Source organism: Macrobrachium nipponense, chromosome 3 (genome assembly GCF_015104395.2).
Source record: "Macrobrachium nipponense isolate FS-2020 chromosome 3, ASM1510439v2, whole genome shotgun sequence".
Lineage (NCBI taxonomy): Eukaryota > Metazoa > Arthropoda > Malacostraca > Decapoda > Palaemonidae > Macrobrachium > Macrobrachium nipponense.
In genome coordinates, this window is record NC_087202.1 from 27,586,339 (window position 1) to 27,612,996 (window position 26,658).

General features: G+C 43.9%; 1 protein-coding gene across 8 annotated transcripts in view; it reads left to right on the forward strand.

Annotated features, from left to right (window-relative positions):
• The window catches only part of LOC135221671 (longitudinals lacking protein, isoforms H/M/V-like), a 196,436-nt gene that overhangs the window by 24,165 nt on the left and 145,613 nt on the right, over window positions 1-26,658 (forward strand). For 4 of the 8 annotated variants that reach the window (XM_064259383.1, XM_064259389.1, XM_064259391.1 and 1 more), the window contains exons 1-3: window positions 7,847-7,950; window positions 24,152-24,353; window positions 24,590-24,682. In XM_064259383.1, coding sequence (XP_064115453.1) covers window positions 7,862-7,950; window positions 24,152-24,353; window positions 24,590-24,682 — 384 coding nt within the window. In that variant the 5' untranslated portion in view covers window positions 7,847-7,861. Of the gene's footprint in view, window positions 1-7,846; window positions 7,951-24,151; window positions 24,354-24,589; window positions 24,683-26,658 lie in introns of those variants that run through there. The other 4 variants (XM_064259387.1, XM_064259388.1, XM_064259386.1 and 1 more) reach the window with 1 other exon arrangement.

A 26,658-nucleotide genomic window follows, 5' to 3' on the forward strand; every position in this document is an offset into this window, starting at 1 on the left:
TCTTTCTTTAGAAGTAAGTTGAGAGTTGTGGAGACTTTAGGGACGCCCTTTCCATTCTTTCTCTTCGATATGTTGAGGACGAAGAGGCTTCTTCTTCTCTGCTCCCTTATTCTCGATCCGGGATAGGTACCAATAAACGCCATCCTATGATATTAAACGGGGATGGATGTTTAGTCTCTTTTCCCCTTTTTCAATCGCTTAGGAAATGTAATAAGAGGATTTATGACGTCACAGGGAGCGACAATGACGCTGATCGCCCCATGTTGGCCTTCAGGATCCTGGATTCACAGAGGTCACATCCTTCCTAGTTCACTTTCCAAGGACCTTTTCCGAGAGAGTCGGTCTACTCTAACTCGAAAGGTACCTATAACCTAACATCTTGCTCTGTAGTCTGACTACGTTCAGACTATCGAGATGTTGACAGGAATAAGATTACCGTCTTCCATTTCCGTCTGAAGAGTGGGGTAAGCTGGCAGTCACAACTATTAAAGAATACGCAAATATGTTGTTGACGGCCTTTGGGCTCAGAGATTTGCGTCTGTCAAACAACAAAGCCCTTCACGATCTTTGAGTTCTGTGGAATCTCGAAACTCGCTCACCATCTACTTTTTGTCTCACCTGTTTTCTCGGAGTCAGACACTCGTGCGAGATCAGGCGACATATAGTAGCCCTGAGTTTCTTGTTGACGAAGTCGGTTGCGTTTATACACCCCCGATGATCGTGTAACATGAGACCAGGTTGGACTGTCAGGCATTCTTCCTTCGGGACTGAATCGCCTTTTTGCTCCTCGCTCCTTTCTCCTGGCACCAGAAGCTCGAGTCAGGAGTTGATTCGCTGACGACGTTGGGTTGCGTTGATACACCCCCCCAAGGTTTGCTTAGATTGAATCGCCCAGGCAGTCCAGACACTCATCCTTCAGCGAAGAATAGTGCCTTATGGTCTTCAGGGTACAGCCTTGCTGTCCTTGATTCGTCTGACTGGTCAACTGGTCGGTCACCTGACTTTAGTACAGACGGACTGAATGTGCATGTCCAGATCGAAGCTTTCAATATGAAACTTAGACGTAGTCTGAAGTTCTTGATGTCAAAGCATTCGAACCTCTCCTACCTGTTAACTTCTTGCATGTGATCAGGAAGGCCTTCTTCTAACCACCCTAGATACAACAAAGAGGGTTAGTGAGATTTTAAGCCATCGTCACAAGTTTTGGCTTTAGAGAACACAAGGCGGTGTGCTCTCTAAGCCTTTCGTTGTGGCCTAAGAATGGAAACCCGTTTTGTCCTTGGGCCAGGAGCTTGGAAGCAAGGATGGCACAAGTTAGTGGGCAGGAGCCAGAGAGAGTCCTGTGCCCTGTCGGGTCTCTCAAGTTTCATCTACATAAAACTCAAGAAAGTCGAAGTCATTCGGGCATCTGCAGTGTTCCGAAAAAGACCAAGACTTGCCCATATCGAAGAACACCCTGGCTTTAGTGTTAAGGAGTTCTTTCAAAAATGCTCCTTCATTGTGTTTGCACAAAGATTTGAAATCTTTTTATCTGAATGCTCACGAGGTGAGGGCGCGGCCTCGGAAGCATTTCAACAGAGCATGGCACTCAGCAACATCCTGAGTACCATGTTTTAGCGAAGCAACTCTGTGTTCACTTCACACTCCCAGCGAGATGTGAAGATGGCATATGAGATCTGCTGCTCGCTAGGGCCATACGTGTCTGCAGACACAATCTTGGGGGCAAGAAGTACCACTCATCCTATCCTGTAGAAAATGGTTAGGAAGAGCTCTTAATTTAGTTGTTGAGTCGCCGACAACGGCGACTTCTTAACTCTTAAGCCTTAGTTAACACACCTTAACTTTGGCTAGGTTGGTCAGGTGGTGATATATATTTATATATATATATTTATTTTACTTCTTAGCCCTCATGGTATGGTCAATATGGTCTAGTCACATTGTGGTCACGCCCCCGTTGACAGATCATCTGGAGTGCACCAGCTTTATAGGTCTCTACCTCGCTGGCAACTCTAGTAAAGCAGAAGCAGACTTGGGTGACAGTAATCACGAAGTCAGCTATGCTAACAGGTGGAACCAAGATGTAAATCATCTGCATGCATTTGTTTCCCAAAATCCTTCCATTCTGTCCCTTCCCACCTCCAACGGTGGGATTCAGCTATATATATATTTGACAGGTAAGTTTCATGAACAAAATGATATTGTTATGATACAATAAAGTTTGTTTCATACTTACCTGGCAGATATATATATCAAGTACCCACCCACCTCCCCTCAGGGGACAGTGGAAATAAAAATTATGGAATAGAAATGGGAATGGTTCCTGATACCCGCCTCCCAGCGGCGGGAATGGGTACTAACCACCTGGCCGACCACTATGTGTGTCGGAAGTTTTTAAAATTCTGTCGGACTTCAGAAAATACAGCTATATATATATCTGCCAGGTAAGTATGAACAAACTTTATTGTATCATAACAATATCATTTTCATACATACTTACCTGGCAGATATATACAATTGAAGACCCACCCAGCCTCCCCGCAGGAGACAGGTGGAAGAGAGAATCTGATTAGAAAACGGGAATGGTTCCTAGTCCTGCCACCCAGAGCAGGGCGGTAGATCACCTGACCTACCTGTAGCGAGTGCCGCGAAATTTGAATTTCTGTCGGGGACGACGGAGTCGATAGCTATGTATATATCTGCCAGGTAAGTATGTATGAAACTTTATTGTATCATAACAATATAATTTTCTCTTCACATATTATACACATCCAAAATCTGAAAGCACCAGTGTATTCAGGGTGAATTTGTTGTATGAAAACACAAGTTTTATTTTATCTTGATCAAGTTAATGATGCAAAATCTGATTATTAGTAAAAATAGGTATAACAAAATAAATGCTTCTCTCTTCACTTTTACTCATAAGTCCTTTGTGTTTTTCCTATTGATTTCAGGAAAGATGACTTAATTGTATAATTAATACCGAATCTTATGGTATGACCAAAACTTTCCTATCTTGAGCAAAGCATGAGATGATTGAAGAAATATAAATGAGCAAAGCATGAGATGATTGAAGAAATATAAATGAGCAAAGCATGAGATGATTGAAGAAATATAAATGAGCAAAGCGTGAGATAATTGAAGAAATATATAAATGAGCAAAGCGTGAGATGATTGAAGGAATATACACATATTGCTGGTTTTCCAAGCCACAGACGAAAAATAATGAGACATTGAGCAAGCGGCCTACCTCCTGGTACCAGCCAATCAGAGGCCGCTGAACAAACGTCTCATAAGCACAAGAATCTACCCTAAGTGAACCAACTATAGTCCTGCCCACTTTTGTGAAGAAAAGGAACAACAGGAGCCAGGTATTTCAGTTTTTCTGCCAGCTTACAACAAGGTTGTGAGTCAGCAACTGGTTCGAAATTTTAATGCTTTGCTGTTTTCCTGGAAAATCAGTGAAGTACTCTTTTTGGTAGCCATTTGGCATTTACTTACTTAGGAATTTTGATAATCCTTAAAAATTTATTCAGAATTGACAAATTTTACACAGATTACTTATTTTGCCAATTACTTTAACCAGCAATGTCCAACACTAGCATATCTAGCACTCATTGGAGCAAAGGCTGCAGGACAAGATCAACATTGCTAAATATAACACTCATGCAACTTGTGTTAACTGTAGAGGGCAAAATTGTTCTGTAAATAAGACTTGTATGGAATGTAAAGGATGGGATATCAACCAGTTGAAGACTTACTTCTTGTCTATCTAAATTAGCAGGAGATAGATAGAAGAAGGATAGTATTAAGTAAGGCATTGGCTGCTAGCCAGAAATCAGGTAGGTCAATTGAAATTCCAATTGTCTCTGTTTCCTCTATTTCTCCCATTCCCAGTCATTCTACTATTCCTCCTAATCCTTGCCCCAGCTCCCCAGGTTCTTGACCTCAACAACATTGCAGCTTTGGAGAGTAAGTTTGAATTATTGTTTAACACTGTCTCAGTTAGGTTAATCAGTGAAAGTGCTTTTGTAGTGGAATAGTGAAGTGAGTGAAGTACAAGTGGAGGAGCTGCTTGTCTGCCCTGCTGATTATCCTAGGCAAAGGTCCCTGGCATACTCCCCTGCACCAGGGAGAAGCCATACCGGAAGCCCAAGGCAGGTCAGTAGGGTCTGCCCACAGGCAGTTGACCCCTCAGTCTCACCTGTTGCTAATCCCAGGTGATGACAGCAGACAGCCATTGGAAAGGTGTCTTTGCAGAAGTGCACTGTTTTTCCTCTAGTCCCGAGGCCTCCAGCCCAGAAAAGTGGTTCCATTGGTGCTATAGTGATTCTTCTAGACCATTGAAAAGGTCTGCAGCTGACATTTCTGTGGCACCATTGATCTCGTGTAAGAGGGCTAAAGAAGTTATGCCTTTGTGTAGTTTTTTGGATACCCCACAGAGGTTCTCACCCAAGTGCTCTCCCCCCTTTCATAGACGTAAGTGCTCATTGGTGCCTAGTAGTGCAGCTGTCCCGGAAGCATGCCAGTTGACTCCCGTGCGCCAATCAGCGCCAAAGCACCCAGCTTCTTTCAGGCACCTAGAAGTGGTTGAACGTGCAGTAGCAGCAGAATAGCCAGCTCCCAAGTGTCAGACAGTACAGGGTAGTCACAGGGATCTAGGCTCCTCTTTTGCTTCTTCAGTGAGTTCAGCACCAGAAGGAAATATAGCGAATTTGGCGGTGCAGCAGGTACCTTCGGGAACAGGACTGACTAGTGATCCTGTTGAGCAGAAGTTAGATGAGATCTTACGATATTTAAAGAAACTTTCTTATGTGTCGAAACGTGCTAAGGATCTATCCATCGCCAGTGTCATCAGCAAAAGAGGAAGAGAATAAAGTGCCAGAAGAGGATGTACCTTCTACATCTTATGCAGGGTTACTCAAGTTTTGCTGCACACATACCTTACCTTTTTCTCTAGCAGCTCCTTCTCCAGCTTCAACGCTTCAGTTAAGCATTCTGTCTGACTCAGCCAAACTACTCAAGATGGTATTATCAGCTTTAGTAAAGAAGGCTCTTAGAGAAGTTGATATTTGGCTACCAGACAAGTGATAGAGGGGAAGGCTTGCTTTAGCAATCTGCCTTCTCACCTGACCAGGAGGTATGTGTATTATGCAACTGGAGAAGCTCCTTCCTTGGGAGTTTCTGCCTCCTCTTAAGGGGACTTCTCTAGTCTCATAGATTCTGCACTTCTTTTTTCTCCTTTAGTAAAGGACTCCCTTTTCCCTCCATCAGTACTTAGTGACATAGCAACAGGTCTTCAGAAGTCCACACAAGACTTGTTGGCTCAATCACAAGATGCCTGAGAGAAGCTGCTACTGCTATCAGTGCTAAAATGTTGTCACCTTTGCTGCCCTTTCCCTTCCATGGTAGCAAGGAGAGACCAAACCCCAGAACAAGAATCAACGTTTGTTTCGGCTCTTTAGCTATTAAGAAGACATTGACAAGACTTATCACCAAAAAGTGAAAGCGACCTCCTCCATGCCCCAGTAGGTGCCAGGCTCCAGCTATTTTGGGAAGTATGGAGCAATAGAGGTGCAGAATCAGGGATAACAAAAGTACTAAGATTTGGATATTCAATCTTATTCCAAGAAAAACCTCCATTAGTCAAGAAGCCCATCGTCTTGACTGCCTACTTAGCAGGCTCAAAGAGGTTTTCAGCTCTCACAGAGGAAGTACATTCCCTCCTCAAGAAGAGAGCAATAAAGATAGTCACAGAGGAGAACTCTGGGTGTTTTACAATCAACTGTTTGTGGTGCCGAAGTCAACAGGAGGTTGGAGATCAATATACTATATTGGATGTAAGCGCATTAAATGTCTTCATTCAGAAGACAAAGTTTTGTATGGAAACAAAAACTCAATTCTATCAGCAATGTGCCAGGGAGATTGGATGGTCTCCATAGACATGAGGGATATGTATTTTTCACATTCCAGTACATCCAAAATCAAGGAAATATCTAAGATTTGTATTCCAGGATCAAGTACTATACCAGTTCTGGGCGCTCTTTCAGTCTGTCGACAGGTCCACAGGTATTTACTAGGGTTCTAGCGCATCTATTAGGATGGCTACATCTAGAAGGATTAAAGATAGCACTGTATTTGGATGACTGGCTCCTTCGTTGTCAGACAAAGGAGCAGTGCATGGAGGATCTAAGGAGAACACTACTGTTGACACAGGGCTTAGGTTTGTTAATAAACTTTCAGAAGTCTCAGCTGGTTCCATCTCTAGAGATAGTTTATTTGGGGATGACTGAACTCACATCTTTTTCAGGCTTTTCAGTTTTCTGTCCCCCAAAAGAGTGGAGTTTTGCCTTTGGACAATAGAGGAGTTTCTTGCCCTACAACATTGCTTGGCCAACAAGTGGATGAGCCTGCCTAAGACTTGGCATCAATAGAGCAGTTTGTGTCGCTAGAGAGAATCCACATGAGAGTATTTAAGTTTTATCTTAGGGCCAGCTGGGACAGGAAACATCAGTCCGATTCATTTATGTTCCCAGTGACACAGGAGATAAAAAGACATCTGCTGTGGTGGAAATCAGAAGGAAGACTATGGGAAGGAAAGTCTCTTCATCCTTAGAGCCCTGAACTGAACTTCTATGCTGACACATCAGACTTAGGCTGGGGAGCTCTCATAGAGACCAAGGAAGTGTCGGGAATTTGGTCAGAAAAGGAAAGGAGATGCACATAAATGTGAAGGAACTGAGGGCTATTCACTTAGACCTCAAGAGGCTTGCTTCAGAAGTGCACAACAAAACAATAGCTGCGCACACAGACAACACAACGTCACTGGCATACATTAGCAAACAAGGGAGATGCAGCAAGAGACCTCCTCCTGTGGTCCAAGGAGAATTGGACAGCAATCATCACAAGACTTGTACAAGGGAAACTCAATGTCCTTGCTGATCAGCTAAGCAGCCGCAATCAAGTGATCCCGATAGAATGGACGCTAGATCAGATGGTCTGCAAGTCCCCTTGGAAGTTGTGGGGAAAACCATCAATCAATCTTTTTGCAACGCACAAATCCCCAGTACCAGATCCTGTAGCATTGGCAAGGGACGCAATGCTACAGGATTGATTGGACAAGTTTCTTTCACCTTCCATCCCTTTGGGATGTTAAGGGAGGTTCTAAACAAGTTTTTAACACAGGAATGTATCCATGATATTAATAGGCCCATTTTGGCCACTAGAAGAGTGGTTTCCAGATCTGCTGGAACTTTTAGTGGACCTCCCAAGATTACTTCCTCAGAAGATAAATTTGCACAAACAACTGCGCTTTAAGAGGTTTCATCAAATGTTGTCCTCTCTTGCTCTGACAGGATTCAAACTGTCAAGAGATTACTCAGAGCAAAAGGATTTTCAAGTGTCTGCAAGAGCAATTTCAGAGTGTAGACATAAATCCTCTGCAGCTGTCTACCAGCATAAGTGGGTGATCTTCCGCACATAGTGTAAATAAAAAGAAGTCTCGTCTTCTAAGACAACTGTAGCAGAAATTGCAGACTTCTCTCAGAGAATCCAGGGGCTTATCTATCTATGTCAGTGATAAACGGCTACAGAGCTATGCTCAACTGTATTCTGACACAGAGGAACAGATTTGTCTGCAAACTAAGACATTACAAATTTGGTTAAATCTTTTGATATAAGTAAATGAGATACAGAATCAATGGCTTAGAACCTAGATATGGTATTTGTTCACTGTCTTAATTTTCTCGCCAAAAACAAGAATCCCAATGGACCTTGGTCTCATTCTTTCAGAATAATTAGGCCCTGAAGAAGTGGAGAGAATCCTTTGCCCAATTCTCTGAAGTTCTACCTGAGGAGGACAGAAATGTCAAGAGGACCTTCCAGTAACCTATGGACATCAGTAAAGGACCCCTCACATCCTCTTTCAAAGAATGCCCTGTCATTCTTCTTAAGGTAAGTGATTAAAGAATCACATTATAAAGTAGGTGAGGAATGTCTGGTTATCCTCAAAGTAAAGGCAAATGAAATCAGAGGGATTTTCACATCCTTTGTATTCAAGAAGAACCTATCTCTGCCTGATATCCATCAAGTGACTTTTTGGAGATGCAAGTCAGTGTTTGCATCACACTACTTAAAAGAGATAGAGACAGTGTATAGTGAATGCAGCACATTAGGCCCCGTATCAGTGGCTGGCATGGTATTGGGGAAGGGAACTTAGGAAACATCCCTTCCATCCTTTTTCATCTTGAATCACAGTTTTGAGTTATTAGGAGTCTGGGGGTACTTTGTACTTGGATACCCACCAGATTTATTTTATGGCTGAGGTTTGGAATTTGATTTTTTTGGTATAGGTAACGTTGTTGCTCAGGTCTTTTGTTGGTACTGTGCCCTGTGCAGGGACATTATGTTTTCATACAATCAACTTACCTGTCAGATATATACATAGCTAAGACTCCGTCGTCCCCGACAGAAATTCAAATTTCGCAGCACACACTGCAGGTAGGTGAGGTGATCTACCGTCCTGCCCTGGGTGGCAGGATTAGGAACCATTCCCGTTTTCTATCATATTTTCTCTGTCGCTTGGAATGTAAACAACGTTTGCAGTTCCTCCTGACTTGATTTTTGGATTTCATCGCCATCGATCTTCTGGGCTATCTTTTGCAGGGAAGTACTGGGTCTTTGGTTCGGCATACGCATATTAATTTGTTTTAATAACTTTGGCTTCAAAAATTTCGAAGAATTGTTTACGTGTAACTACCGAACTTTTCGGTAGACACTCATTTAGTTTGCAAGAAAGGGAAATATTAATATTTATTCATTAATACGTGTAATAAGTGTTAGAACTTTATTGAGGAAATTTAAAACTCTAACTTCCTACTTTAGGAAGTCAGGAAAGCATATAACTTTTTACGCTTCCTTTAGAAGCTTTAATAGCTCTCGTGCTAACGAGCAGTTAAAGTATTAACAGTAATAGTAGTTTTTGCATCCTCATCTCCTTCTTACTCTACAGAATCTACAAATTAATAAATTTGAAGATAATTGGATGTAGCTCAAAATGCGAGCTCTTATAAGGTAAGAAGTGAATTTAGTGTTCCCAGTGCAGTGGAGGGTGCGTTCTGATCGGCTCTGTTTCGCTCCCAGGTCTAGACCGCTTCCAAGCTCCCAAGCCCAGAGGAGAAGGAAAGTCGAAAGCCTTACGGAGGTTATGGAGAATCCCCACCGATCAGGCGTCCCCTCGGCAGGATCTGTAGAATGTCCCAGACTGCCAAGTTCGCCATTGGAAAGGCGTCCTAAAATAGTAGAGGGTGCGTCCGATCGGCTCTGTCTCGCTCTCAGGCCTAGACCTCTTCCAAGCTCACAAGCCCAGAGGAGAAGGAAAGTCGAAAGCCTTACGGAGGTTATGGAGAATCCCCACCGATCGGGCGTCCCCTCGGCAGGATCTGTAGAACGTCCCAGACTGCCAGGGATAGCCATTGGAAAGGCATCCTTAAAAAAGTGCTTCTCTTCTTCAGTTTCTTCATCTTACATCCGAAAAGACGAGGAATGTACATGTTTGGAGTTCGGACGATCTAGCGCGTTCTCTGAAAACTAAGAGAACACTGAGCGCCAACTGGACTACAAGCGAAGAACCAGCCAGGAAGCCGCGTTCCAACAAGCAAGCGCGAGCCACGTTCCAACAGCCAGCAGCGAGCCGCGTTCCAACAGACTAGCGCGAGCCGCGTTCCTACAGCCAAACGCGAGCCGCGTTCCAGGAAAATTTTTCTTGGCGCAAGGCGCCTTCAAAGAGAAAACAGACGGCTAGACCGAGGAGCCTTATAGTAGAGTGGCAATCAGAAGGATCCTTCCATTGAACGTTTACGGGCAAGAGGCTCCTAAAAGGAGACTAGTAGGCGTTCGGAACTATCAGGGCGCACAGGACCTTCCACACAAGCGGAACGTTCCAGGAGCGAGTCTCCTTTCTAGCGTGCGGAACATTCCAGGCGCTCGGAACTTTCCAGATGCCAGGCGCTAGGCGCAAGGATCCAGGCGCCAGCCGCCAGAATATTCCAAAATCTTCTTTTGAGAGAGAGGTCAGTCGCGAGGCTCCTCTTTGAGTTTTTAACTTGAGCAACTTTCCCCTGGCAAAGGTGCAAGATGTCGCACAGGCGGCCGTCGCTTTTGTCAGAAGGATTCTGATTCTAAGAGAAGCCCAGTTTCATTGTTCAGAAGACTCCTGTGTTAGGCAGTTCCTCTCAATGCGGACTCTCTCCTTCATTCATGCTCTTCCCTCGTTATGAGGAGGCAAGAGCTTTGGGAGTTTTTCTTAATAAGAATCTCATCGACATTTGGGTATGATGGCGGATAGGAAATATCTACTTCCTTCCGTAAACCCTAGAGATGAACAGGAATTCTGTTTCTTCCGCGATTTTTGAGGAAATCACGAAGATTTAAAGAGTTCCTGGATTAACTTCCTTACTTAAGGAGATATATACTCTTTCTATCGTTCTATTAATGTAAAGAACGAAGATAGTAGAAGGTAGTAGAGTATCTGCTGTATGAGAATACGATACGGTCAAATCATAAACACATACCGTAGTTACTTCTTTGCTGTGCAACTCAATTACAAGTATCCTTCTAGGACTTTCCTAGGAAGGACTACGCTTAAAGGGATTGTTAAGACAACACCTACTTAGCTTCTAGATTTATCGAAGTCTTGTTTCGCTTAAATATGCTTTAATAAGAACTTCCTGAAGCTCGATAATAATTTTATAAGATTCCTTTATTAAATGGAGTAGCTGGCAACTCTGGAAGAGTAAGGCCAGATGGCTAACGGAGACTGCTATCGCTTATGCTTAGACCGCAGTACCATGTAGGTGTCGGTCATGATCGGTCTGTTACATCTCTCTCTCCTGCGGGATGGAATAACTATCCGTATCTCTCCCCTACAATCGCGGTCTTAGCCTCGGATTGAGGGGATAGTTAAGCTAACATAAAATATTGTCTGCCTTTTGCTAAGAAGCTTTCAATAAGAGAGATATTACAACCTTTCAATGTTGTTTACCGTAGGTAACATTATTAAAGGATTCTATCGCAGCAGAACATTATATTATATAATGCTCTCATGCTTACGAAAGCATGGCTTATTAGAGTACCTGCTCAGGAGAAGATGGATGAGTCGGATGGGAAACATTCTCTTCGTGGCAGAAGTTGTTTCCCTGAATGGACTATACTTCGTATATAAAAGTTTTTTCCTACTAAGAACGGAATTAACATGTGAAAGGATGTCGGGTACTATAAAGGCACAGATGTTCTGGCACATAACCTAAAAAGAATTAGAAGGAAGCGCCAACCTGGCGCAATGCGCCAGACGCACCATCCAAGATATTTTCTCGTTTTAGCGAGTTGTTAATCTAAGAGTCCAGTAGCCTCTCGGACAGCAGGCTCGGTACGGCAAGATTCGTTCCTGTTTTCGTTACCCATTTAATCGGAAAAGGGTCGCTTACAAGGAACGATGAAATGATTTATTTTAATCACTTTGGCCAATTCCACAACTCTCTCAAATCCTTAAGAGGTTCGATGCAAGATTTTGCATGTCCGTGAGAACCTTCTTGATCGACGATAATATCTGTTAACGTATGTCTAACATTTATTGGAAAGAGTTGTGAGAACCTGCGGAAAGTCTTCTTCATAGATCTCTTAGCAAGGTAGAAAACGAACAGGCTTCCTATAGACTGCTTCCTTTTCCTCGAACCAAGAGAGGTAGCAATATGCGCCATCTTTATTTTATTGAAAGGGGAATAAACTTTAGTCTTTTTTCCCATAAATATAAATTCTTTACAGAATTTAAGATAAAGTCTTTTTTCCCATAAATATAAATTCTTTACAGAATTTAAGATAAAGGGCGTCAAAGAAAGAGAGGATAATACTTTATGCCTCATTTTGGCCTTAGAGAGGTTTGATTCACAAGAATGGTGGGCACGAAATGCAGCAGTAATAAGAAGGCATGGAAAGGAGCTGCTAGGAGAGACATCTGGTATCATATGGGAAGAAAAGGAGAGTGGGTGGTGGGATGAAGACATTTGAGAAAGTAGTAAAAGATAAGAAGGAGGCAAAGAAAAGATGGGAAGAGTCACAGTCAGTGGAAGACAGAAATAGGTACAGAGAGAAAAACAAGGTGGTGAAAAAGGTGGTAGCCCAAGCTAAAAGCAAAGTCGTTATGATGATGTGTATAAATGAGCTGGGGACAAAGGAAGGATTAAAGAAGATGATCAAGCTATCAAAGGCTAGAAATAAGAGCACCAAAGATATAACACATATCAAACAAATAAAGGATCAAGAGGGTGTAGTGCTTAGAAAGGAGGAAGACATTGTGAAGAGATGGAAAGAATATTTCGAACAGTTGTTAAATGAAGAAAATAATAGACTAATAAGAGAGGATGGGCAAGTGAACATTGGCAGGGTAATGAGGTTTTCTAGGCAAGAGGTACTAAATGCACTGAAGAAGATGAAGAATGGGAAGGCAACCGGACCAGACATGATCCCGGTGGAGGCATGGAAAGCATTAGGAGATGAAGGAGTGGATATACTGTACGATCTTATGATAAAGATCCTTGAACAGGAAAAGATACCAAATGAGTGGCGTGGGAGTATATTGATCCCAATTTTTTAAAGGGAAAGGCGATGTCCAAGAGTGTGGTAATTATAGGGCATTAAATGGATGTCCCACACTTTGAAGATACTGGAAAGGATGATAGATGCTAGACTGAGAGAAGAAGTACAAATAGGTAAAGAGCAGATGGGATTTATGAAGGGAAGGGGAACAACAGATGGTATATTTTGTCTGAGGCAAAATAATGGAGAAATTCGGGGAAAAGACAAAGGGCACCTACATATGGTATTCATTGACCTTGAAAAGGCTTATGACCGAGTCCCGAGACGAGAGGTATGGAGGAGCCTGAGGGAGAAGATGGTGCCAGAGAAGTATGTGCGATTGATACAAGAGATGTACCGGAATGTATTTACCAGAGTGAGGAGCAGTGTTGGGGAGACAGAAGGTTTTGAGGTGAGAGTAGGATTACACCAGGGGTCGGCTCTGAGCCCATTTATCTTTAACATAGTGATGGATGTTATAATAGAGGAAGTAAGGGAGACAGTACCATGGAACATATTGTATGCGGATGATATTGTTCTGTGTGCAGAGAGCAGGGAAGATCTGGAAGTGAAATTGGAAAGATGGAGACAAGTACTGGAGGACAGAGGAATGAGAATAAGTAGATCCAAGACAAAATATATGTGTACCACCACTGAGGGGGATGATAGAGAAAGTATTCAGCTTGGTGGAGAGCAAATAAGGAGAGTTGATAAGTTTAAGTTTTATACATTCAACTTCCCTGCCAGATATATACTTAGCTATAGACTCCGTCGTCTCCGACAGAATTTCAAATTTCGCGGCACACGCTACAGGTAGGTCAGGTGATCTACCGCCCTGCCCTGGGTGGCAGGACTAGGAACCATCCCCGTTTTCTAATCAGAATTCTTCTGTCGCCCGGACCATCAACATTGTTGTTGGTTCCTCTCGATTGGTTTTTCTTTTTTCACCGGCAATTGATCTTCTTGACCGACTTTTGGTGACGTATCTGGATTGTTGGATTGGCATACGCTTTTGTGGACTTGATTTTGGAATTTTCTTTAATAATGTCTGACTCTGGTATGGTTGTGAGACGTTGTGTGAATGTAGGCTGTAAGGTGAGGTTGCCGAAAGCTTCGGTAGACCCTCACACGGTATGCAAGAGGTGCAGGGAGTATGAATGTTCTTTTACTAATACTTGTAAGGAATGTGAGAACTTGAGTGAGAACGAATGGAAGAATCTAACTAATTATTTAAAAAAGTTAGAAAGAGAAAGAGTGAGGAAGGCTTCTCATAGAAGTTTAAGTAGTTCTAGATCTGAACTAATTCCAAGCTTGGGATCTTCCCCAAGGGTAAGTATTGCTACTTCTCCTTCCATTGCAGCCCCTTCTCCTATTGCAGAACCTGTAGATCCAGCAAAAGAACTTGCGGATCTAAAAGCAGCCTTCAAGTTGATGGAAAACAAAATGGCTGCCATACAAGGTAAGGCTAGTGATTTCAGTGGACAGTGATATGAGTGTCCCCAGTGTAGTGGAGGGGGCATCTGGTCGGCTCAGCAACGCTCCTAGGTCTAGACCTCTTCCAAGCTCACATGCCCAGAGGAGAAGGAATGTCGAAAGCCGAAAGGAGGTTGTGGAGAATCCCCACCGATCAGGTGTCCCTTCGGCGGTTTCTGTGACACCCCAGACTGCCAAGGACCGCTATTGTAAAAGCGTCCTACGTGAGTGTTTCTCGTCGTCGGGATCTTCATCACCGAGACGTGATTGGAGAGATTTCAAGATCGATCTCGGCCTCTCAAGAGGAGTTGGAAGGCTCCGAATATTGACTCGAGCCCTGAAAACACTTCCCTGAGGAGTCTCCATCGGGAGTGAAGAAGGCAAGAAGAGCCATTCTTTCAACCAGAGTGAGAAGGAGGCAGGAGGTGGAGGCTATGGACTCCTCCCCTCCTCCTTCCCCTCCTCCCGAAGAGGATAAAGAGGAGGCTACAAAGAGGTTCATGATGGCGATGCAGGAACAGATTTCGTCGTTTGTAGGAGTCCTGTCAAAGGAGCCTCCTAGAAGGAAAGACACTTCCCTTCCTATTAAAAGATCCTCCAGACGTATGGAGGTATCTGCCTCCAGGATCGATACTCCTACTCGAGGTGAGGTTTCCGGTACGAAACCTGGATGAAACGATCAGACGTCTGGCACCGGCCAGGAGTGAGGAGTCACCCAGGAGGCAGGAGCCAAGAGCCAGGAGTGAGGAGTCAACCAGGAGGCAGGAGCCCAGAGCCAGGAGTGTAGAGGCATCCAGGCAAGAGGCAAGGAGCCAGGAGGCAAGAGCCAGGAGGCAAGAGGCAGGAGGCAGGAGCCAAGAGGCAGGAGTCAGGAGGCAGGAGCCAGGAGTCCGGAGTCAGGAGGCAGGAGTCCGGAGTCAGGAGGCAGGAGTCAGGAGTCAGGAGGCAGGAGTCAGGAGCCAGGAGGCAGGAGTCAGGAGGCAAGAGTCAAGAGCCAGGAGGCAAGAGTCGGGGACTCGTTCCTGGAGGTTATGACTCTTTCTCCAAATAGGAGCTCCTCTCCTTCAGAACATAGGAGGTCTTGGAAGGACTCTCCCTCCAAACGTGAACTTTCTCCTTCGTCTGATCGAGGGTTAGACGAGTTGTCTGATGACGAACCTCCTGCTAATGAGGGACTTTCTAGTTATAAAGTCTTAGCCTCATTACTACTTCAAGAGTTTGGAGATTCTCTTAGTCCGGCGGCTCCTCCTTCTCCTCGTTCGCTCTTTTCGAGCTCAGCTACGGCAAATCGTCGGCCTTTTTAAAAATGAAGCCTGCGATATCTATGAAGAAGGCACTCCATTCTTTAGATCTTGGATGACAAGAAGAAGGAGTTAGGAAAGACGGTATTCTGCATGCCTCCTTCCAGATTGCACGGGAAGAGAGGTATTGGTATGGGACAGGAGAGACTATGGGTCTTTCTCTACCTGCCTCTGCAGATGCCGACTTTTCCAATTTAGTGGAGGCCTCTTAGACGTCACTCCTTAGGATCGGTCAGAGCGACGTGGAGCACTTCAGAGTTGAACCACTTTCTAAAGGGACTTTTTGTCACTTTAGAGGTGTTCAATTTTCTGGATTGGTCACTCGGAGTTCTGGCCAACAAATCTAAGGATCCGGAGTTTCTGAAAAAACCCAGAAATTCTCCATAGCGTCCTGTCCTGCATGGACAAGGCAGTACAGGACGGTTCGGGTGAAGTTGGCTTCCCTTTTTGGTGCTGGTCTGAAAAAAAAGAGATCAGTTTATGGATCCCTATTATCGAAAGGGTTTTTCTCCGAGCCAGAGGACTGCCTTACTGTTCGCCCCTCTATCAGATCATCTGTTTCCTTCTCAGTTAGTGAAGGATATATCTCGCTCGCTAAACTGAGAAGGCGACACAAGACCTACTAACGCAAACGTCCAAGAAAGGACGCCCTGTAGTGTCGACGGTTAAGAAGGAATCTCGTCCTACTCAGCACGCCCTTTCGTGGAGGTGCAGCGGTCTCGTCCCCCTGCCAGAAAGAAGAGCTCTGAAAAGAGAGGAAGGTCTTCATTTAGGCCCTTCAAGAATCAAAGTGACTTGTTGCTCCTCCAAACACCAGTGGGCGCCAGACTCCTGAACTTTGCGGAGGAGTATGGGCAAAAAGGGGAGCAGACCCTTGGTCAGTGTCGGTCCTGAAGAAGGGATATGTAATCCCCTTCGACGACAGCCCGCCCCTAACATCTACGCCTCGGGAACTGTCAGCGAGGTCAGAGACCCGTTAATGAGAAAGACTCTCCTTCAAATGGTGGAGCAAATGTGGGAAAAAGAGGCCATCGAACTTGTGCAGGATCCACACTCCCCGGGATTTACAATCGCCTTTTTCTAGTACCCAAACAAAGGCATCGGGGGGGTGGTGGAGGCCAGTTCTTCGGGACGTAAGCGCTCTGAATCGCTTCGTACAGAAAAGAAGTTTCGCATGGAAACGTCCGCCTCTGTAATGTCGGCTCTTCGTCCAGGAGATTGGATGGTCTCGCTGGACCTGCAAGACGCATATTTCCACGTTCCCATTCACCATTTGTCAAAGAAATATCTTCGCTTTGTAATAGGAGACAAGATCTTTCAGTTCAGGGCTCTGTGCTTTGGTCTGTCTACAGCCCCACAAGTATTCACCAACCTGATGGCGAATGTAGCAAGATGGCTTCACCTAGAGGGGATAAACATCTCCCTCTACTTAGGACGACTGGCTGATCAGGGACCAAGTCGAAGAGTCAGTGCTTGAGGACTTAGAAGTAACAAGGAACATGAAGATTATTCGCTAGGGTTGCTCGTCAACCTCGAGAAGTCACAAACTGATGCCCAGCCAGAACATTGGTCTATCTGGGGATTCAGATGGATTCTCGGGTTTTCGGGTATATCCTTCGCGAGAAAGAACGCTCGAGGTTTGGTCGAGAATCTCGAGCTTCTAGAGAGAAAGAACAGCTCAGCGAGGGATTACCTGAGCCTTTTAGGGACCCTGTCCTCATTGGAAAAGTTCTTCTCGCTAGGGAGACTTCACCTTCGCCCTCTTCAGTTTTTCCTCAAAGAGGGTGTGGAGTTGGAAGACGGCGGTCAACTCTCGGACATCTTCCAACTTCCACAAGAAGTAAAAGATCATCTGAATGGTGGATCCTCCGCTTCAAAAGAACGAAGGCGTATCGCTTGCTCTGCAGAACCCAGACCAAGTGTTATTTACCGACGCTTCGGAGTCGGGATGGGGAGACGACGCTAGGAGCAAGGGAGGTGTCAGGCACCTGGACAAAGGAACAGGTGTCCTGGCACATCAATTGCAAGGAACTTGTGGCCATACACCTAGCCTTAAAGTTCTTCGAAGAGATAGTCAGAGACGGGGTGATACAGATAAACTCGGACAACACCACGGCTCTGGCTTACATACGCAAACAAGGAGGCACGCACTCTTTCTCCCTCTATCAGTTGACAAGACACCTGTTAACCTGGACGGAAGAAAGAGGCATAACTCTCCTCACAAGGTTTGTTCAAGGGATCAAGAATGTGAGAGCGGACAGACTGAGCAGGAGAAAATCAGGTCCTTCCCACAGAATGGGACTCTACACGAAGAAGTGTGTCGAAGTCTTTGGTCCCTGTGGGGGAGACCTCACATAGACCTGTTTGCGACGTTCCTCTCCAAAAGAATAGAGATCTTTTGCTCTCTAGTGGAAGATCCGAGAGCCTTCGCAATAGACGCGTTTCTCATGGATTGGTCGGGTGTGGACGCATACGCCTTTCCCCCACCCCCGTTCAAAATCCTGGGGGAAGTGCTCAGGAAGTTCGTAGCTTCGAAGAGCACGAAGTTGACACTCATAGCCCCATTTTGGCCAGCCCAAGAATGGTCACGGAGGTACTGGAGTGGATATGTGGACTTCCCCAGATCGCTTCCAAACAGACACGATCTACTCAGACAACCCCACTTCGAGAGGTTTCATCACAACCTCCCAGGTCTCGCTCTGACTGCCTTTCGACTATCGAAAGACTTGTCAGAGCGAGAGGCTTTTCTCGCAAGGCTGCGGGCTCTATCGCTAGAGCCCGCAGAGCTTCGACGAGAAGAAGTATACCAGTCAAAGTGGAAGTCTTTAGGAGGTGGTGTAAGGGTCAGAAGCTGTCCTCCTCCAGTACCTCTATAGTGAATATTGCCGATTTCCTCCTCTTTCTGAGAGAGGAATCACACCTATCTGTCTCTGACAATAAAAGGATACAGAAGCATGCTGTCTTCAGTATTCAGGAATCGAGGCCTGGACATTGCTAACGACAAAAGATCTACACGATCTAATTAGATCTTTTGAGACTTCGAAAGCAGCTACTCCTAGAACACCTAGTTGGAATCTAGACGTGGTCCTGAAATTCCTTTCATCGGATAAATTCGAGCCTTTACATCTGGCGTCCTTCCGCGACGTCACTAGGAAATGCTTGTTCCTGGTGGCTCTCGCTACAGCCAAGAGGACGAGCGAATTACACGCTCTGGATTCCACGGTGGGGTTCAAAGGAGATGCCATCTGTTTCTTCCAGAACAATGTTTCTGGCAAAGAACGAAAACCCCCCGTCAAAACCTTGGCCCAGCCCAAGAAGTTTTGAGGTAAAAGGCCTATCTACCTTGTAGGCAGAGAGATAGAGAGATCTCTCTGTCCAGTGAGAGCTCCTTAAATACTATTTAGAGAGGAAGAGACGATGGGAGCTTGTCAACAAGGTCTTGGTGTGCGGTGAAGAACCCCAAAAGGACTCATGTCCAAGAACGCCTTGGCTTTCTTTGTGAGAAGCGTTATTACGGACGCTCACAAGAACTGCTCGGAGGAATCCTTCGGTCTTCTAAAGGTCAAGACTCATGAAGTGAGGGCAGTAGCAACGTCTTTGGCGCTCCAAAAGAATATGTCTCTAAAGAATATCATTGAGACTACATATTGGAGGTGCAATTCAGTGTTTGCATCTCATTATCTGAAGGATGTGAGAGTGACCTATGAGAAGTGCTTCTCGCTAGGTCCTTTTGTATCAGCAGATACAGTACTGGGTCTTGGAGCAAAGACTGATCCTTAATTTTGTGTTCTTATCGTACAAAAACCCTCTTGTCAGATATGTGCTTGGTTTTCTATTAGCAAGCTCACTACTGTCGCACGGGAGCAGAGTGTCATTGCTGGTAGGGGATCAAGGGTATGTATGACTAGTAGGGATACAAAATTTTTTTTTGTATATTTTGTAATGAAAGTGTAATTATGTTTCGAGTTTTTGGTTGTTTTGTGTAAGGAGTTCGGGGATAACTCCCTTACAATCTTAGAACTAACATGGATGTTAGGATCAGGTGATCGGGATCGGTTTTGTGCTCCTTGAAACAAGGTGTATTGTCATGTTAGTGGAATAGCACCCAATGACAAAGGCCTTTAGGCTCTGCCGAGTAAGTGGATAAGACCCCATTGGCAGACCCACAAGAACTCTTAGCCATAGATCAATATCTCGCTGAGGCTCTTGAGGCTAAGCAGACTCCAAGGCAGTAGCCGCGAAGTCTTCAGCCTAATAAGGTAGGAACCAAGGTTTATTAATACCTACAACATATGTTGTTTACCTGTCTATTTCAGTTGCTAGCTGTCTCTTACCCACCACCAATGGGTGCTAATCAGCTAAGTATATATCTGGCAGGGAAGTTGAATGTATAAAAATGATATTGTCATGTTACAATAAAGTTTTATACATACTTACCTGACAGATATATACGATTAATGGCCCACCCAGCCTCCCCGCAGGAGACAGGTGGAAGAGAAGAATTCTGATTAGAAAACGGGGATGGTTCCTAGTCCTGCCACCCAGGGCCCAGGGGCAGGGGCGGTGAAGATAGACACCTGACCTACCTTGTAGCGTGTGCCAGCGAAATTTGAAATTCTGTCGGAGACGACGGCAGTCTATAGCTAAGTATATTATCTGTCAGGTAAGTATGTATAAAACTTTATTGTAACATGACAATATCATAGGGTTTGGGTGGGATCTTTTGTTAACGCTGGAGGAAGGTATGGAAGAAGAAGTAAAACATCGGGTACAGGCAGGCTGGAACAACTGGAGAGCGGCCTCGGGTTCGTTCTTTGTGACAAAAGAGTGCCGCTTAGGTTAAAAGGAAAATTTCACAAGATGGTGGTAAGAACAGCAATGCTGTATGGTACGGAAACAGCAAGCATGAGAAAAGCAGAGCAGAAGAAGATGGATGTGGCAGAAATGAGAATGCTTAGGTGGATGTCTGGGGTAACAAGAGTGGATAGGATCAGAAATGACTACATAAGGGGGTCAACTAAGGTGGTGGAAGTATCAAAGAAAGTGCAGGAGGGGAGGCTGAGATGGTATGGACACCTGTTGAGGAGAGATGAGGACCACGCTGGGAGACATACTATGGGGGTGGAGGTGCAAGGAAGAAGAAAAAGAGGGAGACCAAGAAAGAGATGGAAGGACTGTGTGAGAGGAGACTTAAATGAGAAGGGAATTGATGAGGCAGAAGCACAAGATAGAAATAGATGGAAATGGCTCATCCAAAACGGCGACCCCGTATATAAAATGGGAACAAGCTGGGAAGAAGAAGAAGAGGTTTGATTCACAGAGGTCACGTTCTTCTCACAGCATGTTTTGGAAGTCTTTCCAAGAGAGTCTGGATATTCTATCAGCATCTATTATAAATGGACCTTAACAACCTCTCCACTCTGAGTCTGTCTGCGTGCAGACTGACCAGAAGTGGACATGAATGAGAGGATTTTTTCAAGGTAAATTACAATAGTCATGGCCAAGTCATAGAATTGCTGCAGATCGTTGCTAGAGGGAATGAGGAAAACTGTCCTCTTATTCCAGAGTACCTCTGTGAACCACATAGCGGTTTTTTTCTTTCCTTTCAGGGGGAAGAATCACCTTTGTATATATCTGCTATCAAAGAACGCAGTAAAAGGATATACTCTGTCTCTACAAAGGGAATTGGAGATAGCAGAGGATTAAGATCTTCGAGATCTTATCCGATACCTCAATATGACAAGAGTAGGATATCATGTACTTCTAATGGGATCTTTTTTGTGGCCACAGATTCCATGTTCCGACAAGATGAAACTGCTCCTCATCAAACTTCTTTGAGAAATTTTTATGAGGGAATTCTTTGTTTCTCTTGGTCCTAAACGACCAGAAGACAAGTGAATTTTTTGAGCATTGGAATCTCGCATCAGATTCTATGGAAACTAGGCAATGGGTTCTTGCCAGCATAGTATGTCTGGCAAAAAGAACTAAAATCCCCTATTCCTGAGTTCAATGTTTTTCAGATAGAGGTTTCGTTGTCCAGGCAGGGTACTACGTTTCATCTACAGTAGAATGGTTCAAACGTTTGCCTACAGAGTCTTTGGAATGCGATGAACGGTCTCGAAATGCTTTCCCAGAAGGTGTTCAGATGGATACAATAAAAAGCTAGAAATCAGGTGGAGTCCTCCCATTTCAGCTCGGAGTCTCCTTAGACTTCCAGGCTTCTTCCCTTCCTTTGGGCAAGGATAGGGAAGATTCTGCAACGAGAAACCCCTTCAACATGTAAGAAGAGATCTCGAGAGCAAGGGAAGTACTCAAGAAGGATCCTCTTTGGAGGAAGACTCTTATTCCCGTACTGTTAGATATCCTATCGTATACTAGATGTAGCTGACTACAATCACCTCCCCTTGCCGGAGAGGCCAAAGCTCAAAGTGGAAGAATTTCTTCCACCCTTCTCCAGTCTTGTATTTACTATTGTGGATGTTCAGGACTTCCGACAATTGTAGCGCCAACCAGGAGCCATATGCCAAAACAGGCATAAAAAACGCCAGAGGCAGACAGCCCCAAGAACACTGTCATTGTCTGATGAGGAGAAAGACCGGGCCTACAACCTGGCCCAGATGCGCTAGATGCGAACATATCTGACAGATAAGAGTGTCCGATGTGGACATTGCCAGACATCCTCGAGACTCTACCAAGCTCGAAGCTCCGGCCAGTGGGGAGGAGCCAACCAGGCGCGCGAGACGCCAGCAGGCGCGAGGGTCCAGCCAGCCGCGAAGCTCCAGGCAGGCGCAAGGCGCCAGCCAGGCGCGAGGCGCCAGGGCAGGCACAAAGCGCTAACCTGGCGCAGGCGCCAGCCAGACGCGAGGCGCCAGACAGGCGTGAATCTCCAGCTAAGGCGCGAGGCGTCAACCAGCTGCGAGGCGCCAGTCAAGCGAAAGGTACCAGACAAGCGCTAGGCTCCAACCAAGAGCAAAGCACCAGCCAGGCGCGAGGTTCCTGCCAGGCTTCAGGCTTCAGACGGGAGAGATCCATTTCAAAAAAAGCCCTGGTCTTTCTTTGAAACATGGAGATCTCCTAAGCACTTCATAAGTGACTTGATTCCTTCAAACAGCTGAGAATTAAAAGCGCAGGAAGTGCGCGCTTTTGCAAATTCTTGTTCTTACATAACAATATGTCATTTAAGACATATTAGCTGTGTTGTACAGTAGAGGCAACTCTGTGTTGACTTCTCATTACACAAAAGATGTCAAGTTAACCTACGAGAGATCCTTCTCTTTTGGTTTATATGTTTCTGCGGATACGTTACTGGGATAAGGAGCCGACACTGATCCTTAACTTTGAGTTAAAGTTATTTAACTTAGTGAAATTATTGGGGTTTTTGAAAGGAGTGTGGGGATAACTCTTTTCAATTTGAGCGCGAACCCTCGTGTTAGGATCAGGTGATCGGGATCTGTGTTGCGCTCCTTAGTTATGCCAATAGGCATAGGTGTATTGTCATATAAGTGGATTAGCACCCATTGACAAGTACCTTTTAGGCTCTGCCGAGTAAGTGGATAAGACCCCATCGGCAGACCCACAAGAACTCTTGGCCACAGATCACATATCTCGCTAAAGTTTTCTTGAGGTGATGCAGACTCCTTGGCAACAGCCATATGAAGTCTACCACCTATCAGATAGGAACCAAGGTTTATTTATACCTACAACATATGTTGTTTACCTGTCTATTCCATGTTAGCTGTCTCTTACCCTCCACCAAAGGGTGTCAATCGCTATGTATATATCCGACAGGTAAGTTGATTGTACGAAAATGATATTGTTATGATACAATAAAGTTTCATACATACTTACCTGGCAGATATATACGATTAATGGCCCACCCAGCCTCCCCGCAGGAGACAGGTGGGAAAAGAGAAAATATGATAGAAAACGGGAATGGTTCCTAATCCTGCCACCCAGGGCAGGACGGTAGATCACCTGACCTACCTGCAGCGTGTGCCGCGAAATTTGAATTTCTGTCGGGGACGACGGAGTCTTAGCTATGTATATATCTGCCAGGTAAGTATGTATGAAACTTTATTGTATCATAACAATATCATTTTTAGTCTTTGCAAGTGTTAAATCATGATCTTTGCTTCAAAGCTCCCACTAAGAAAGCAGGCAACCTGGGCCAACCTGCCCTGTCTCTACTACATAAGATGAGCACTGACCAGAGGTAGTACTTTCCTGCAGGAGCTTTTTTACAAGGTAAGGAAACAACAAGCATTTTTACAATGTGAGCCTTTTTTCACAAATTCATTGACGCTTAATGGTTTGGGGTAGAATAGCCCATGTATCCCACCTCATGTCAATGTGGAATCAGCTATGTAATTACTTGGTAAGTTACATATGTAAAAATGACATTTTTATGATAAGATAAACTTTTACATATACTTACCAAGTAATTATGCAACGGGAGCCCTCCCCCTCTCCTCCCTGCACATGGATTCTTAGTCATACACAAATTGAAATACCTGGCTCATTTGTGCCTTTTCTTCCCGAAAGTGGGCGGGCTAGTTACCCATAGCCAAAACAAAAGAATCGCTAGCACAAATTTTGAATTTTAGCTGCTGATACTAGAAACTGTTAGCTATGTAATTACTTGGTAAGTACTATATGTAAAATTTTATTTTATCATAAAAATGTCATATTTCATGCATGTACCAGTGTAAAGATAACTTACTGATGAATGGTACGTATTATTTTATCTGCAGACGGTCACTGTCAGAAATGGACGATGGTGAATACTGTATTCTCTGGAACAACTACCATGAAGCCCTTGTTAGTACCCTTTGCGCTCTGCAGCGTGAGGGAGAGATGGCTGATGTCACTGTGGTTTGTGGGGATGGCAGTCGAGTGAGGGCTCATCAATTAATCCTAGCTGCTTGCTCTTCATTCTTTAGAGACTTTCTTCGCGTAAGTATCGACTCCAGATTTTAGCTCTTGTAAAGTGGTGAGTTTTGTCATGAAACTAAGACATGAATTTATCATACTTGTTAGCAAAATATTTATAAAAATAATTTTTCACAAGAGTAAGAGTAGGTATGGATTTTCAAGATAATTCACTTCAGTCCACATCTAATTATACCTTAGTTGTTCTGTACATAGTTGTATATTTGGTATTTTGAGAGTAAATAAAATTTTATTTACAGGAAAACCCATCGAAGGACCCCATTATTTTGTTGCCTATGGAAATTCGTTATCCTGAATTAAGGGCTATGGTTGAATTTATGTATACTGGACAGGTACGTGATATATGACAGCTGAAAAAGCCTTGTACAGTATATGAGATGCATCATATTATGCCTTGTTTTCAGGCATAATACAGCATTGTTTAGTACTTTACAATATGTGCTAGTTTATTTTGTTTTATTTCAAAAGAATATAGTAAAATCATCTTTGATGTTTATGTACGTATGTCGTACAGAGTCATGATGAAAGAAAGTATTTCATCTACTCTGGGAAAGTATGTCACCAATAAATAAATCTTACCATGACATCCCCTTTTTATAGTATTGCATGGAATATCTTTGTTCTGTGACTGATAGTTGTGTTAGCTGAAAGTATGGAGATTTCAGTGTATTCCTTACAAAGAACAGCACGCCTTTTAAACTAACATTTCTCAATATTTAATAAGTGTTCCTACACGATATACAAACCCTCAGTCCTTTACAACACGAAATACTTAAGGCAAAGCCTGGACATGGCCACTGAACTTTCAAACAAGGTGGTTTGGTAGTTAACTATTGGTCCGGTAGTTGGGAATCCCTCCTGACACTCCCAACTAGATATACATTCCAATATTAATAAACATTACCTTAATATAATTTATCTAGCCCTAAATCCCCCAAAACCACACCAAAATCTACCACATTGGCAAACCTTTTACCTCTTATTCTGTCCGGCAGTTGGCAACACTGCCGTTGACAGTTACAAAACCTTCCCTTGAAAATCAGTTGTTAACGAGCATCCGTGTTACTTACATCACGGCCGCTCTTTATAAATTTCCGAAACCTTTTGTGCTTTTAAAGCTCTCATTAATTGTTGATGTGGCATTATGTTACTTACCATTTATGAAAGCCACAAAATTAGTGAATTAACTTTTATTTCTATTGTGGTAAATATTTTGTTTTGACAAACTTTTGCGTGACCCAGAATTATGTGACCTGTCCAACAGTCCAATGGATAGTCAAGATGATTCGACGCTTCCTTCTGCTAGCAACATCAGGAATTGCCAGGCTTGTGGGACAAGGATGGGTAGCAGGGAGTATGAACCCCATGACTTTTGTAACTTCTTGTGGACAGGTTCGTGACTTGACTTCTCGTTGCGACTTCTGTAAATCTTGGTCGGACGTAGACATGACAGCTTATGTTAAACATCAAAGAATCTTGCAGCATAAAAGATTGATTAAGGAGAAAAAGAAATCGGTACCTGGACCTGTATCTAATAATTTCCCTGACTTGTATGCCCATGGTTCTGGTTCTTCGGTTTTGGTATCATGTGATTCCGATTCCTAATTAATTGATGTTTTGCCACCTGTACAACCAGTAACTAATGAAGTCATTTCTGATTTTGATTCAAAATTTTTGGCGATGAAAACTAGTTGGAATAAGAAATTTGAAACATTAACTGCTTGTCCGATAGTCGGGTGTCCTGCCCAACTGGGAGGTGAAGCTTCACTTTGCTTTTGGCTGCTATTGGAAAAAGACGTGCTCTTCGCCGCTCTGCCTGCTGTGTCATATGCTTTGTTTGCTTCTCTACGAAGTCTGTCATCACTTTTTCTCAAATACTGTAGTACTTCTGTGTGTGAAAGCTTGTAAGTACTGTGTTCCCCCCGTATTCGGGTTCTCCGGATTCGCGGACTCACTGATTTGCGGATTTCTCTCTGGACCATATCTACCCACTATTTGTGGGGGATTCGCCTATTCGCAGGATTTTCCGGCAAAAATCATCACCAATTAGTGTATTTTTATGTTATTTTCATAACTAAATGCATTTTTATGGTACAAAAATGATTTACTAATTTTCAAATGTTAATACTGATTTATACTGTATTAGTAAGTTTAATAAGATTAAATGATATCACATAGTAAAAATAATAATTCTCTCTCTCTCTCTCTCTCTCTCTCTCTCTCTCTCTCTCTCTCTCTTTCAGAGATATATGGTTTTTTTTGTATGATAAACAATTGATTTCATATTTTCAAATATTAATATTAATGT